The sequence below is a fragment of the Nestor notabilis genome, unplaced genomic scaffold, assembly GCF_000696875.1.
Source record: "Nestor notabilis isolate BGI_N333 unplaced genomic scaffold, ASM69687v1 scaffold3215, whole genome shotgun sequence".
In the NCBI taxonomy this organism is placed as follows: Eukaryota; Metazoa; Chordata; class Aves; order Psittaciformes; family Psittacidae; genus Nestor; species Nestor notabilis.
The window spans coordinates 19,265-32,210 of NW_009927730.1; the positions used below are offsets into that span (position 1 = coordinate 19,265).

The following is a 12,946-nucleotide window of genomic DNA, read 5'->3' on the forward strand; positions in this document are numbered from 1 at the left end:
CAGCTGTAATCATGGTCTCTCTATTAGCATCAGCAGCAAAACTGTGATAGCCAATGTGACGCAAATTATGTACATGGCAAGTTGCCCTGTGGGAATACAGAGTCCATCCTGCACTGAATAAGCCCACAGACTTGATTGAGACTTGAGAGAAAGATCAACATCTGCCAGAGAGGCTTCCTGAAGGAGGGCCCCAAAATAACCAAACTATAAAGTCAGAAACAGGAAAACACAGCAGCCCTTTGCAGCATCACCCATGGCCTCTGAGGACACAGCGTTTTTCTACCTGCTGAGAATAAGAAATATATTCCATGAAAAATTTGTCTCTTGCCTTTCTACTTCAGTCACATAAATCCATGCTGTAACCACACTTTACAGCATCTCTGATGTCTAGTGGACCATTTAAAGAATGAAGGCTGCACATTTGCCAGAAACATTGCTATAGAGCAGACTTACTAGCCTATAAATTCATACATATAGAAACTAAAATCTATCAACTTCCCTTTTCTGCTCCCAGGAGAAAGGGGGTGCTCTAAGGAACACCCCCTGGGCAGAAAGAATCACTTATATTAATGAACAAAATCTCAGACAAAGTTGCTATTATTATTCCATTAAAAAAATCAGTTAGTTGTTACCACTGTTTCATGCGCAGGCATATACCTAGAGACTCATAAATGACATGTGCCAACCCCACTAACTGCTGGGGAGAGGAAGACATTTTCTCTCTGATCATGTTTTGGTAGACTAGCATAATGCCGAAGAAAGCATGTGCTATCATCAAAACCCAGGTACTATGAAATACATTTCATTCAATGTGATGTGGCATGCTGCATGCTACTCTCTTTGCTAGAAGAAATGATGATGTGTATTCAAATACCTGCAGTGGCTTTCAAACTGTCTCAAATCACAGTGGACAAGATTTAATTGCAGGCCACTATCCTTCTCATCACCATGTCTGTTTATTGCCTTAGAACCAAGCAGGGGAACACTTACCTTGTTGCCAAGATTTACATTAGCATTTCTAGTAAGAAGCAATGACACCATGTCCACGTGGCCATCTTGAGAGGCAAGATGTACAGGGGCGATACCCTGTCTGGTTACAGCATTGGCATCAGCACCATATTCCAGCAGTGTAGTTGCTATGTCCATCTGGTTTTTCTTGGCAGCTATATGCAGTGGCGTATAGCCATTCTGTCAATAGAAAGCACTTTGTTGCAAGCTACTCATTGAGCAATGTGATAAATCACTTTCCTGTACCTACCCAACACTATGAAAGTAAGTCATTAGTTCTAAAAATCCTGTCAAACATAGTCAAATACAATATAACTATTTGTACAAATTAATGTATCAGAGCTTTAAGCAATTTGGTTTTGAAAGTATTGATACAAATAGGAGCATTCTGAAAGAACCTTTCAAATTTGGGAAAAAATATCTATTCAGAAGAGCGCAAGACATTTGCTACTTTTCCTTAAATGTACATAAAATCTTTGACAAACAGAAGAGCAGGATGTGTGTTCATAACACAGAACAGCTGTTGTTGTTTGGGTTTTTTCCCATTTCCCAGCGTGAATGAAAGTATTATGTACATAAAATATAGCCTTTCTTGCAGAATTTACCCTGACCTTACTGACAGGCTGTTTTCATTCAGAACAAGGGAAAATTAAAGCATATAACTTTAGAGTCTTGCATTCTTATTAGTTTATTCTAAGATGTGTACCCAGTGAGCCCACTACTAAAAATAAAAATGAATGCATTTTATTATTCTAAAAAAGGATAGATTTGGCAGAAAATAGATAAATGGATATAAATATAAACAACTGATTAATGCAAGATACCAAAACAAGGACTAAGGTAAGCCCAGCTTTTGGTACAGATTGGGATGCTCATCTAACCAATAACTTTCTGACTTTCAGAAATGTATTAGCCTTCATTTTAAAGCAAATAGCAAATGTATCCATGTGACTAAGGAAGAAGGTCTGGGAGGGAGGGAATGAGATTGTAAGCATAAGCCATTTTATACGGTATCATAAGTACCATGTGCATCTCAGATTACACAGCCCACTAAAACCTATCTAAAGGCACAAAGCATTCACCTGGCATGGCTCCTCCCTGTGCCTCATGGGACAGCAGGACTGGACTATACGAGAAGGCAGGTCACAACAGATGCAAGGCAATGCAGGTAGGACCAAAGAATAAATACATAGAGGCATCAAATAATTACAAGAGAGCTTTAATAGCAATCTAGAAGTGAGAAATGCACAGCACTAACTCCACATGGAAAAGTTTGTGTAATCTTCAAAATTAAATTCAGATTCAGTTCAGACCTTAGATACTAAGATACTTCAAAATGATACCCAGGAAACACAATGCCATGACCAATAAGGGAAGTATATGACCACTGAATTATTACTTTGAAGATAAAATGCTTCAGGAAAAACAAACACAATCCTCCCGTTAGACTTCCTGCGCAAGACTGACATGAAAATCAGCCATTGCCACACGGACACTTACTACATCCTAAAAACTACTTGCCGAATTGTCCATGTACGCTAAACTGTGTGTATTTTAAATGAAGCTCATGTATATTTTGTAAAATGACAAATGCAGATTTCAAGCCTTTTCCTCAGAAACAGGCATACATCGCTTTCAGTGGAATGGAAAGCAGCAGGTTGCCAAGAGAAGGCAAAAAAAGAGCTGAGAAATAAAACTTGAAATTCAGCTCAGTCTCAGACTGCATTTTCTCCTCATAAGTACTTTGCCACTATGCATAGATGCAGAAGGGAACAGAGAAGTTCAGAAGGAAGGATATTGGGTTATTCTGGCTACCAGTGAGTAAAAGGGGAAAAAGGAAAATGGCTAAAGATAAAGGGATAGAGAAAAACTGAGGCTTTGAGGGGGTGGAGGAGAGCAGAAGAAAAGCATTGTAAAGTGGATGCCAGATAAAAATTAGGCAGAAGCCTAATTTTGGCCTCTAAAAGGAAGAATGGTTCACCAGAATAACTGTATCACACTGCTGTACTGTGACATGACCACTTCCCATACCCTTTCACTGATCATTCTTCAAGGCAAATGCTGCCAGGCCAGGCTAACGAGCCACTCTTAAGATCAGTGTTAAAGACAGGAGCGTCACAGAAAAAGCAACTGCTGATGAAACTAACTGTGGAGCCAATAATGAGATACGATGTAACACATTTATTTATTAGACCACATTTACAAAAGAAATGGGAAATCATCTGCTGTTACCAACATCATTTTTCAGATGACTGCACAGTGGGTGCCCAAGGCAACAAACACACTACCGTTAATTTCATTTAGTATTGACACTCGGTGCGCTGTGGATCACTTGCTGCAAAATACTAACAAATGCTTCATTTTAGGAAAAGTTACAGCTGGCACTTGAAGGCCTGAAGTGGCAGCTGCAAAACTGTTCTGTTACAGATAGGGAAGCTAAGGTGACACATGAGTTTGTGCAATATTATTCCGTAGCCTGTAGTGCTTCCACCTTGGTTTGGACAGCCCTGGGGCAGTGGCTGCTGCAATCCCTGCCCTTACAGGATGCACAGCTTCCACTGACGGTTTCTTTCAGTGAAAACTGGGTCAGTCAGGCCTTCAGAAGGCCTTTTCTTCCCCACAGTGGCATTCAAGAGTGCTGTGTTGCAGTAGTGAAAGATCAGAGATCACTCCCCTTCCTGGGGCACTGCTCTCCAGATTGCCACTATTGACATTATTGATTTTAAACTCTGCCATTGCTGCTGGCTATCCATGTTTATTTAACTTTCCTTTCCTTCACACTATAAACTCTGGACCTACCACGTACGACAGGCTCCATCCTCTTTTTTTAGCCATGCAGAAGGCCTCTAGTGTTATGGCTGTATTCAGTCATGTGTGAGAGGAAGGCAATCAAGGGGACACGTCTATCTACAATACTAGCTTTTCCAGTAGCTCTCATTTTTCTAATTTTTTTTTTGTTGGTTTTTTTTTTGGTAGTGATTTTAGGAATGTGTCTGGGTTGTTTCAGATGAGGCATTTACACTGTATTTACCCCATCTGAATCCATATACACTTCCATCCTGTTTTACTGTTGCTGCCGTCCAACTACCAATTTATTCTTTCAGACTCCCTGAAATCTTACACTATGTGTTGTCTTGCCTACAGTAATTTGCAGGGCTGAGACTACTTGTTTTATTCTCTCACCAGTGCATTTACACTGTGGTAGAAGTATTGTGAAGCACATTAATAATTATGTACATTGTACTGAGAAACGTATCATGCCTCAGAAGTCATCCTGTGGCATAATACAGAACTACACCCCTGTAGCAAGGCATTAACTACAAGCTTGCCCTGCAGAGATGTTAAGATGCAACAATATTCAGTTGGCTGTCTGGGAGAAGGTACAAAAGAGACCAGACAAGTGAAAGCAAGACACATTATTCGCCTAGACTGAACTTTACTTAAACTAAAGATTTTAAATATTTCTACACCCATGTTTGCTTTTTTACTGCTGTTTTATTCAGATGCAGAATTATTCTAGCAGCTTTATGTGGTTGTAAGACATTAATAAACAATGTCACTGAGCTCCCTGTAATTGCAAGCATATACAGCCTAGAAAGAACACAAGTAGACAGGGAATAGATTGAGACAAAAAGCTTAAGTATTGCTCCCCCAGAGTGGCCAGTACTTGTACCTTGGCAGATGCATGAGGTGAAGCTCCCTGGTCCAACAGTAGGAGTGCCACTTTTTGATTATCGTAGTGTGCAGCTACATGCAGTGGTGTTAAACCGCTCTAAAAACACATGCAGAACAAACAAGTGCTGTTACAGACCCTCTCCAGGGAAAACTTAAAAGCTTGGAGAATCAGAGGAGATAAGGTGAAAAAACACATTTGTTATTCATTCATACACTCAATGTCTTTGATAACTTTAGAATCAAAAAACAAACAGAGATTTGAAAATCTTACTGAGCAGTGAAAGCCCTTTTCATTTTTCCTAGTGAAGATGAACAGAGAAGCACGTATCTGTGCAGACCTCAGGACAGAGCAGGTAAGGAATTTTGACCCTGAGGTCATACCCTCGGTAATGTTTTTCTTTTACTGCAGTGGATAAGTAAACTGCCCCTTGGATCTGTGAAAATCCAAGCTGGCCTAGTTTAAAAAGCTTGAGGTCCTACTGGGCTTTTCCCTGTGTCATGAGACATGGGGGAGAAGAGCCAGCTGCCTGAATACTCTGATAAAGACTGTAAATAGTCTGGGCAGGAAGGTAGGGAGATGGTTTGTCTCCATTCCCCTGAATGGGTACAAAAAGGACATAATTTTGTTGTCCATTAATGACAATAAAAGTCACTTTTGTCAAGAGTTTGCTGGCTTTTGACAGCCTCAACAGGTATTGGAATATTACATGAAACCCTTTCCCAAGCTGTGTATATTAGTGTCATGGTAAGTACCTAGAAGGATATTATTAGACTATAACGTGCATTTAAGTACTTGCTGTGCAAGTGGCAGTGGCTTTTTCTGTCCTACCTTTCCAGCAGCATCAGGAGATGCATTCTTCTGAAGCAGGAGATTGGCTACCTCAATTTTCCCATATTTTGCAGCCACATGTAGAGGAGTAAATCCTTTCTGTAAGAGAAAGCAGTTACATAGCAGCCTTGTGCATTCTCTTTCAAGGTAAGGTTTGTCTCTGATCTACAAGGGTACTGCTGTTTTCATCCATCCCCTTACATAGCCCTGAGTACAGGCAGCGAGTCTGCAGATTACCATCTGCCTGGCAGGTCTGAAGGCCCTTCCTTGCAAGGCAAAGCCTTATCTACATTAAAACAACTGTAAAAAGGGAAGAGTCAGTTCCTTTTTTTGCACCACCAAAGACCCAAGGACAAGGCTGGGTAACAGCTTATCAATTCCTGTTAGGAATTTCTGCCCTGCATTTCTTTCATTCCAAGAAAATGCATGTCTGACCACTGGGATATGCTATACATCAGACTCTAAGGTAAAATCATGAAGCTATGTACCCTTTTAATAAAACTTAGCTCATTCTTACATTATTTTCATGTGTATTCAACTCTTGTAGCATTTAATTCACAAGCAGCACTTGCTGCAGGAATATTTTACTACTGAAGCTATCACTTTTGCAACTCCCTTACCTTGGTAATGATAGATAAAGATGCACCATGATCCAAAAGAACAGAAGCTACATCTTCATGTCCTTCTCGAGCAGAAAGATGCAGGGGTGTATAGCCAGATGTTGTAGCTGCATTTGGTGATGCTCCTTGTTGTAGCAGCTGCTGTACTATATCTGCTTTTCCCAGTCGAGCAGAAATGTGCAGTGGTGTTTGGTCATCCTAAACACAAAGGGAACAACAGAGTCCTACATGAGAAAATTGAGGCTCATATTTTGACTAAAAATACTTGTTCTGATTCTATCACTTTCCAAAATTGCAGATGAGCGTTAATTCTACTGAGGTCAATAGTTAATATTGCACACTGTCTTTGTCATATAATAAAGATACCTTGTGCTTTGTTGATGTACCAGAAAATATTCCAGACAGGTATTCCAGAGCATTAATTCTACTGAGGTCAATAGTGAATATTGCACACTGCCTTTCTTATTGTCATATAATAAAGATACCTTGTGCTTTGTTGATGCACCAGAAAATATGCCAGACAGATAAGTAACCTATAACAGTAAATAAAGTGACCAGGTTTTTTTTTATAATCTGTATTTGCCTTGCTTTGTTTTGCCACTAAGGTGCATAGAGTTTCCAGTTGAATTTGAGACCTTTCTTAAAATGCAGAGAATGCATAGCTCTATTCTTTACATCTAGATCTCATTTACAATTCCCAGCAACATTTAACACCTTGTTGTTAGTTGGGATATACTGAGATGCTTAGCATATTATTGCCTAGTAACTTGCATTGAGTATCATATTTTGTGCTTTTTTACTGGTGAACAATTTGTTTGGTATTTTGCAGATAACTTTACAGTGGATGTAACTGAAGAAAAAGCATGGTGCTGAAATTGACTGTTGTTTTCTTACTGGCCATTCAGAACACAGTAATCCTAATAGTTTTAAGTACAGGGGTTGCCTTGTTGTGAGTCTCATTGTTTATTTATTTTCCTTCAGTGAAAACATTGTGGTTGTTTGTGACCTTGTTCTGAGTATTTTTCCCTGTTCCTCATAAATCTATTCAAATATCTTTCTGACCCCACTTTTCTCTGCTGAACTTCCTACCTTTTAAGCACTGCTACCTTATGTCCTGCAGCAGAGTAGTTCTGGGGTGTTCTCTGTTAGAGACTTCTGCCCATGTCTATCCTACAACAGTGATTTTACACCTTTGGGATTCAGGATCAAAGTGTCAGGATGTGAATGCCGCTTCTCTGCAGGGAAATTTTCTGACTGGTAGAAACCCTTTATGGTTCTTAGATGTTTCCAGTTTATGCCTATTTCCCACAAATTTCTAATGGCTGATGTTAGCACTGGTGTATAATCTACTACTTGCATTTAGTTGTTATTTATGATAACAAATTGATCAAAGGCAATAGCAGTTTGCACAAACTAATTAAATAGAAAAGATTTGCACGATTGTGTTTCTGAGCGTGGGCTGTTCACTTTCAAGCCTGTTTTTGGAGATTTACAGACCACATGATTCACTTCTGTTGTCAGACTGCTTTCAGATATGAAGTGTAACTGCTATAAATAATTGGTCAGAGTTCCTTGTAAGTAGATAATCTTACCAGTAACTTTATTTGTGAGCCAAGTCACAGATGAGATTCACAACAAAAAATATATTTCTTTGAAACTGTATTAATTTAATCACTATTTGAAAAAAAAAAAAAACAAACCAAAAACAAAGCCAAATCCTGAGTCTACCTAATGAGATTGCTATTTATTGCACCCAGTTATCTCCTTTCCTTGTCTGTTGTCTGGAACTTTTTTATTTCCATAACTTTACATGTTTCTCTAGTGGCCCTTGACCATTTCTTTTTCCTCCCCCCTTATAATCCCCAGCTGCGATTGTTTCTATAGTCTCTGTTTCTTCTTTCCAGCCCTATGTTACATCCCCTCACTGTGCTTTCTTACTTTAGGAGGTGTTCTTTAGCAGTATAACTATTTTTGAATGCACATAGGCTGATGCTTTAGAATCATGATGGGAGACACCAGCAGCCTAGGATTTAGAGTTTTGCAGAAATAAAAGCAAATTTGAGGCGTTCTTCCCCCTCCTTGCTTCCTACCCCAAACCAAAACTCTTCAAACACGCAATTGTTTATGTCAAAAGCTGACACCCTCCCTCCCGTCCCCCCAAAAAAGGGGCATGGTATCAGTGTGATATCTCCTGTCTTCTTTCTTACATACAGATCACTCATGACTACAGTAAGAATACATAACAAAGTATCAGTGGTCATTACTCCAAGGTCCCTGGCTTCATCTCCCTTTCTCTTGCTGAAAGACACATGCAAGATGAATGACATTCCTTTCTTTGCTAAATATAGATAATCTAGGGTTATAATACCTGGACCATCACCTTACCTTAGCTTTAGCCTCCACTTGGGCTCCATTTTGTACCAGGTATCGAACGACCTCTGTTTGGCCAGCTCTGGCAGCCATGTGCAGCGCCGTTTCTCCTCTCTAGCATGCAGCAGCAAAAAAAAAAAATGTCATTAAAAACACACTACAAGAAAACAAATCCCAACATGTTTCATAAATACAAAAATACTGGTGACCCAGTTCAGAATAATCTCCACTAGAATATTTTGCAGTAGTTGTCTGTGAGCATGATGGGAGATGAAGTCAATATTTGACCTCTAAGCAGTATACTACAGAGCAGTTTATTTCAGGGTCAGCTTCCCAAAACAAAAGTGCCTCTGTCACTAGTCTTTTGCTGAAAAGAGACAGGCCACTTTTTGTGTTTACTAGCATTTTACTCACAGTGTTAAAATGGACCTCTATTGAAGTAGGGCCTAGTTTAGTCAAACAAAAAATTTATTTCAAATTTTGTATATACAGACACACGTATATTTGGCTTTCCTCCTGCTATGCGCTATGCCCCTACTATGATCTGGTATCTAACAAGCACTGAGATGAGTGAACAAGAGGAAAAAATTCATTACTGCATACATCAATCTAAGGTTTCATTGATTTTATGAAAGACAAATCCAAGGAAACCAGAATAAATTCAGGAGAAAAAACGCTTTTTGTATTTTTGGACATCGGTACGCCTTTAGCAAACACCTGCTAACTTAAAAATGGTGTTGCATTTTTATACAAACTAATAGTATTAGTAGATGCAGACCTTAATAGAAGCTTGTCTTCTAAATGCTTCTGTGTATGGAAGGTGAAAGGGAGATTTTAGAGCACAAACTGTTAAAAAGGATCAACAAGTTTCTACTTTCCTCCTATTTCCCAACTTTTGAATATCCATCTAACAATGACTTCAGTTCTTACACATCCTAGGAGCCTTAGGGCACACAGCGCACATCCAGTAGAAAAGCACATTTGTATGGCTGTATGGACACAAGCAATATGTCCTGACAATCTGCTGCAATCTGTTGATAGCAGCAGAACTTTCCTTAAATGGTAGACCCCCAGGGTCCTGGGAAAGCAGTGCTCAACAGTCAAGTACACGTCTCAAAAATCACATATGAGGAGCTACAGTATGTTCACATTCTTCACGTCAGAAAATAAAGAGAATAGAGTCAGCTGAACATCAGCCTCTTCTGAGGTTTCCTCAACCTGTCAAGCATCTCCCAAGCAGGAGTCAACAGGCTGAACTTTCCCATGATTCCAGTAGGAGCTATGACTATTACAGACGTGAATGATAAACACCAGATTTAGGTGCTTCTTCACAACAGTGCTGCTCCCAAATATTATAATCAATTCACAGTTCTGCCATGCTGAGAGAAAACGTGTTACTCACCACATTGGTAGTGTTGGGTGATGCTCCATGATGCATTAGCTGTGATACAATATTTACATGTCCCATGAAGGCAGCAACATGGATTGGAGTTAGGCCCGACTGAAAACCAAACCAAAATCAAATTTAAATACCTACTTCCACATTCCTTTACAAGAATGCCATGGTGAGAAAATAAGCTATTCCAAAGTAAGTAAAACCAAGTGCTTGCTCTTCTGAGAGGATCTTATCTTCTCAAAAACATAACCATATGCTTAAACTAAAGGGCACACAGAATTGGAAACACCTATGAGTGTTAAGCGAATGCAAAAAAGATGTGGCGTCCATTGTCCCCACCAAATCCAGTTGCTTTTGGATGAATAAAAAGGTCTACTGAACTTAGTGGTGAACTCCATCCCCACTGTTTCTCCACGAGAAAGGAAATTCAAAACTGTGGCATCCAGCCAGGGAGGTATAGACACAGATGACATGGACTAAAGACAATTCCCCCTTCCCTCAGGAACTTGTGACACTATCAACATCACAAATCTGCACCACTGCCCTTATATAAGATATAAAAGACCAATCGGAGAGAGAGAGAGAAGGAAGAAGAAGGAAAGGGCGAAAAAGGGAGCAGCCATTTAGCAGGGCATGACCTAAAGGATTTAACTCTAGAAATCCAATCAATAGTTAATATTTCTCCACATAGAATTACACTAAAGCCTCTTCACCGAGCCTCTTCCTGCTTCTGCACAGCTGTACCAACAGTCAGCCAGAGGTTGCAGAAGGGGGTTTTGCTACCAAGAAAAGGAGAAAGCTCAGTGGATCTCCAGAAATCCCCTGATTTAAGCAGTGTCTTCATAGATGTGCACAAGTACAATGAGGGTAGACATGAGGAAAACACGCTTTTGTTCCTTCCTCACACGGAACAGCAAACATAAGCAGGAAGGCAGAATAAGTGGCTGAGTATGTTATTTCTTTTACCTGTCACATAATTTAGCAAATGCTTTTAAAATAATAGACTGCACGAAACACACGTGTGTCATCTTTGATCATAAATACTAATACTAACTAATGCTTTGCATTTAAGGGGATAAAATTGAGTATATAATTTTTCTACTTCCACACTGATTAATACAGAGGATAGGCATTGCATCTCTTCTGTTAATGTTCTTTTTGTACTTCTCACTCCTTTGCTAATATGACTTCACATTAGACTCTGAAAAGTGCATCTACAACTAGGTTTTAAAAACTAGCCTGGATATATGTGACATATATAGTGCTGTCTATGTTCTTTCTCAAGAAAGTCAAAAAGGAGCTGTATGGTTTGTTACTGAATAATTAGAACAAAACCCCATGCATCAAATGAAACTCCATTTCTGGGAGATGAACTGTTCCCAGTTGTACCTTGTTTGATCAATGGAGTTGTTTTTTTATTTTCTAACCTGGCTTCTTCCATAGTGGCCAGACATTCATACATGTGACCTTTCCTCCTAACTTAGTAGAATATACGTAAACACAGACAAACCAAATTTTCCATAGGTGCGTAATGAATCTTTAAATTGTGCCAATAACTGGGTGTAGACTATCTCATGTTGATTGAAGTAATAGCATATTGATTTCTGTCTAGCTAATTTGTGATAACCCATGATGGTAGGTGAATTTAACTTCTGCATGGAAAAGCAAAACAAAGTCTGAATTAAACCACCTTTCAAAAGAGGTCTTGAGTGAAGCACAGTCTTCACCTTGACGTCCATAACAGGGTGAATTTCAGGGCATCAAATTACAGGCAAAAATTGGAGAAATTATAGGTATTTTAAATATTTTAATCTGTTAAGTTTCACTTTTTTTTTCCCCAAAGCATATAAATTGTTTGGGTGTTATGATCTATTAGGATAACTGACGTTATTATTCAGTTTTATTATTTTGTAATACCTGGTTGAAAATAATTGTTGACTTGATTGGTACATGTTATTTTAGAAATATTTAAATAGAATCAATATAGTCACAACCAATTTTGTAGGAAAAACAAAGACAAATGTGAAAAGACAACTTCTTACCTCAGTCACAGCTTGAATTGATGCACCATGCTTCAGAAGAAGTTCCATTACTTTCATTCTGTTCTTCTTGCAGGCTATGTGAAGAGGTGTGAAACCATTCTGTAAATGAGAAAGAACATGCGTTTTGACCCTGCGTATGTTACGAAAAAGCAGAATTGGGTATAGAATACATCTTAACATATTCCTCTGTTTTAACAAAACAACTCACAGATTTGTTTTGACTTCACTAAATTTCTAATGTAAAGAGAGAAAAAAAGAATCTGAAAAGAAAAAGACATATTTCATAGATTCATAAAATGGTTTTGGTTGGAAGGTACCTTAAAGATCATCTAGTTCCAACCCCCCCTTATTTAGTGTGAACAGGAAACAAATAAAACAGGAAAACAAGCTGTCGAGAGCATGCACAGGAGGTACAAAAACATTAGTGCACTGAACGCTAATGCTGTTCTGTATATTCATCAAAAAAAACGTTTGCAGAATATTTCTGAAAAGAGCTGACAACGGCACTCCAGGTCAGCTAAAATAAAACTGACATGAATTTCTTCCAAAACTTAGATTAAGTTTAAATGATTGTATCTTACTGTCCTTCCCCAACAGGACGGGGGACGAAAATAAATTCAAGAAGCTCATGGGCTGAAATAAGAAGAGGGAGATCACTCATCAATTACCATCATGACCAAATCAGATTAAATTTGGGGGCGGGGGAGGGGAAAGAAAAAAAATCATTGCCAATTAAAATAGAGTAGGATTGTGAGAAACAAAGACAAAACTAAAACACATTCTTCCCACTACACCCCATACTGGTTTTTTGCTATTGTATGGATGGCATATCTAAAACAGCCTCACCTGTCAATCTTCAATTTAGCACCAAATATATGTTTCATTTTATTGATGAAAAATTAATTTAATTTAACATGTAGAAAAAAATAAGTTTTCCTAGTGTAATGGAATGAGTGGAACAATATTGAATTGCAGAATTATTCTAGATTCTTTGTATTACTGTGCT

General features: G+C 38.7%; 1 protein-coding gene across 1 annotated transcript in view; it reads right to left on the reverse strand.

Annotated features, from left to right (window-relative positions):
* Positions 1-12,946, reverse strand: part of LOC104405449 (ankyrin-3) — a gene marked incomplete at its 3' end in the record, with an annotated part of 65,906 nt that overhangs the window by 13,924 nt on the left and 39,036 nt on the right. Inside the window, exons 10-16 of the mRNA XM_010014174.1 lie at positions 11,941-12,039; positions 9,905-10,003; positions 8,518-8,616; positions 6,133-6,330; positions 5,513-5,611; positions 4,682-4,780; positions 991-1,188 (exon numbers count right to left, since the gene is read on the reverse strand). Of these exons, the coding sequence (XP_010012476.1) occupies positions 991-1,188; positions 4,682-4,780; positions 5,513-5,611; positions 6,133-6,330; positions 8,518-8,616; positions 9,905-10,003; positions 11,941-12,039 (891 nt within the window). The remainder of the gene's footprint in view (positions 1-990; positions 1,189-4,681; positions 4,781-5,512; positions 5,612-6,132; positions 6,331-8,517; positions 8,617-9,904; positions 10,004-11,940; positions 12,040-12,946) is intronic.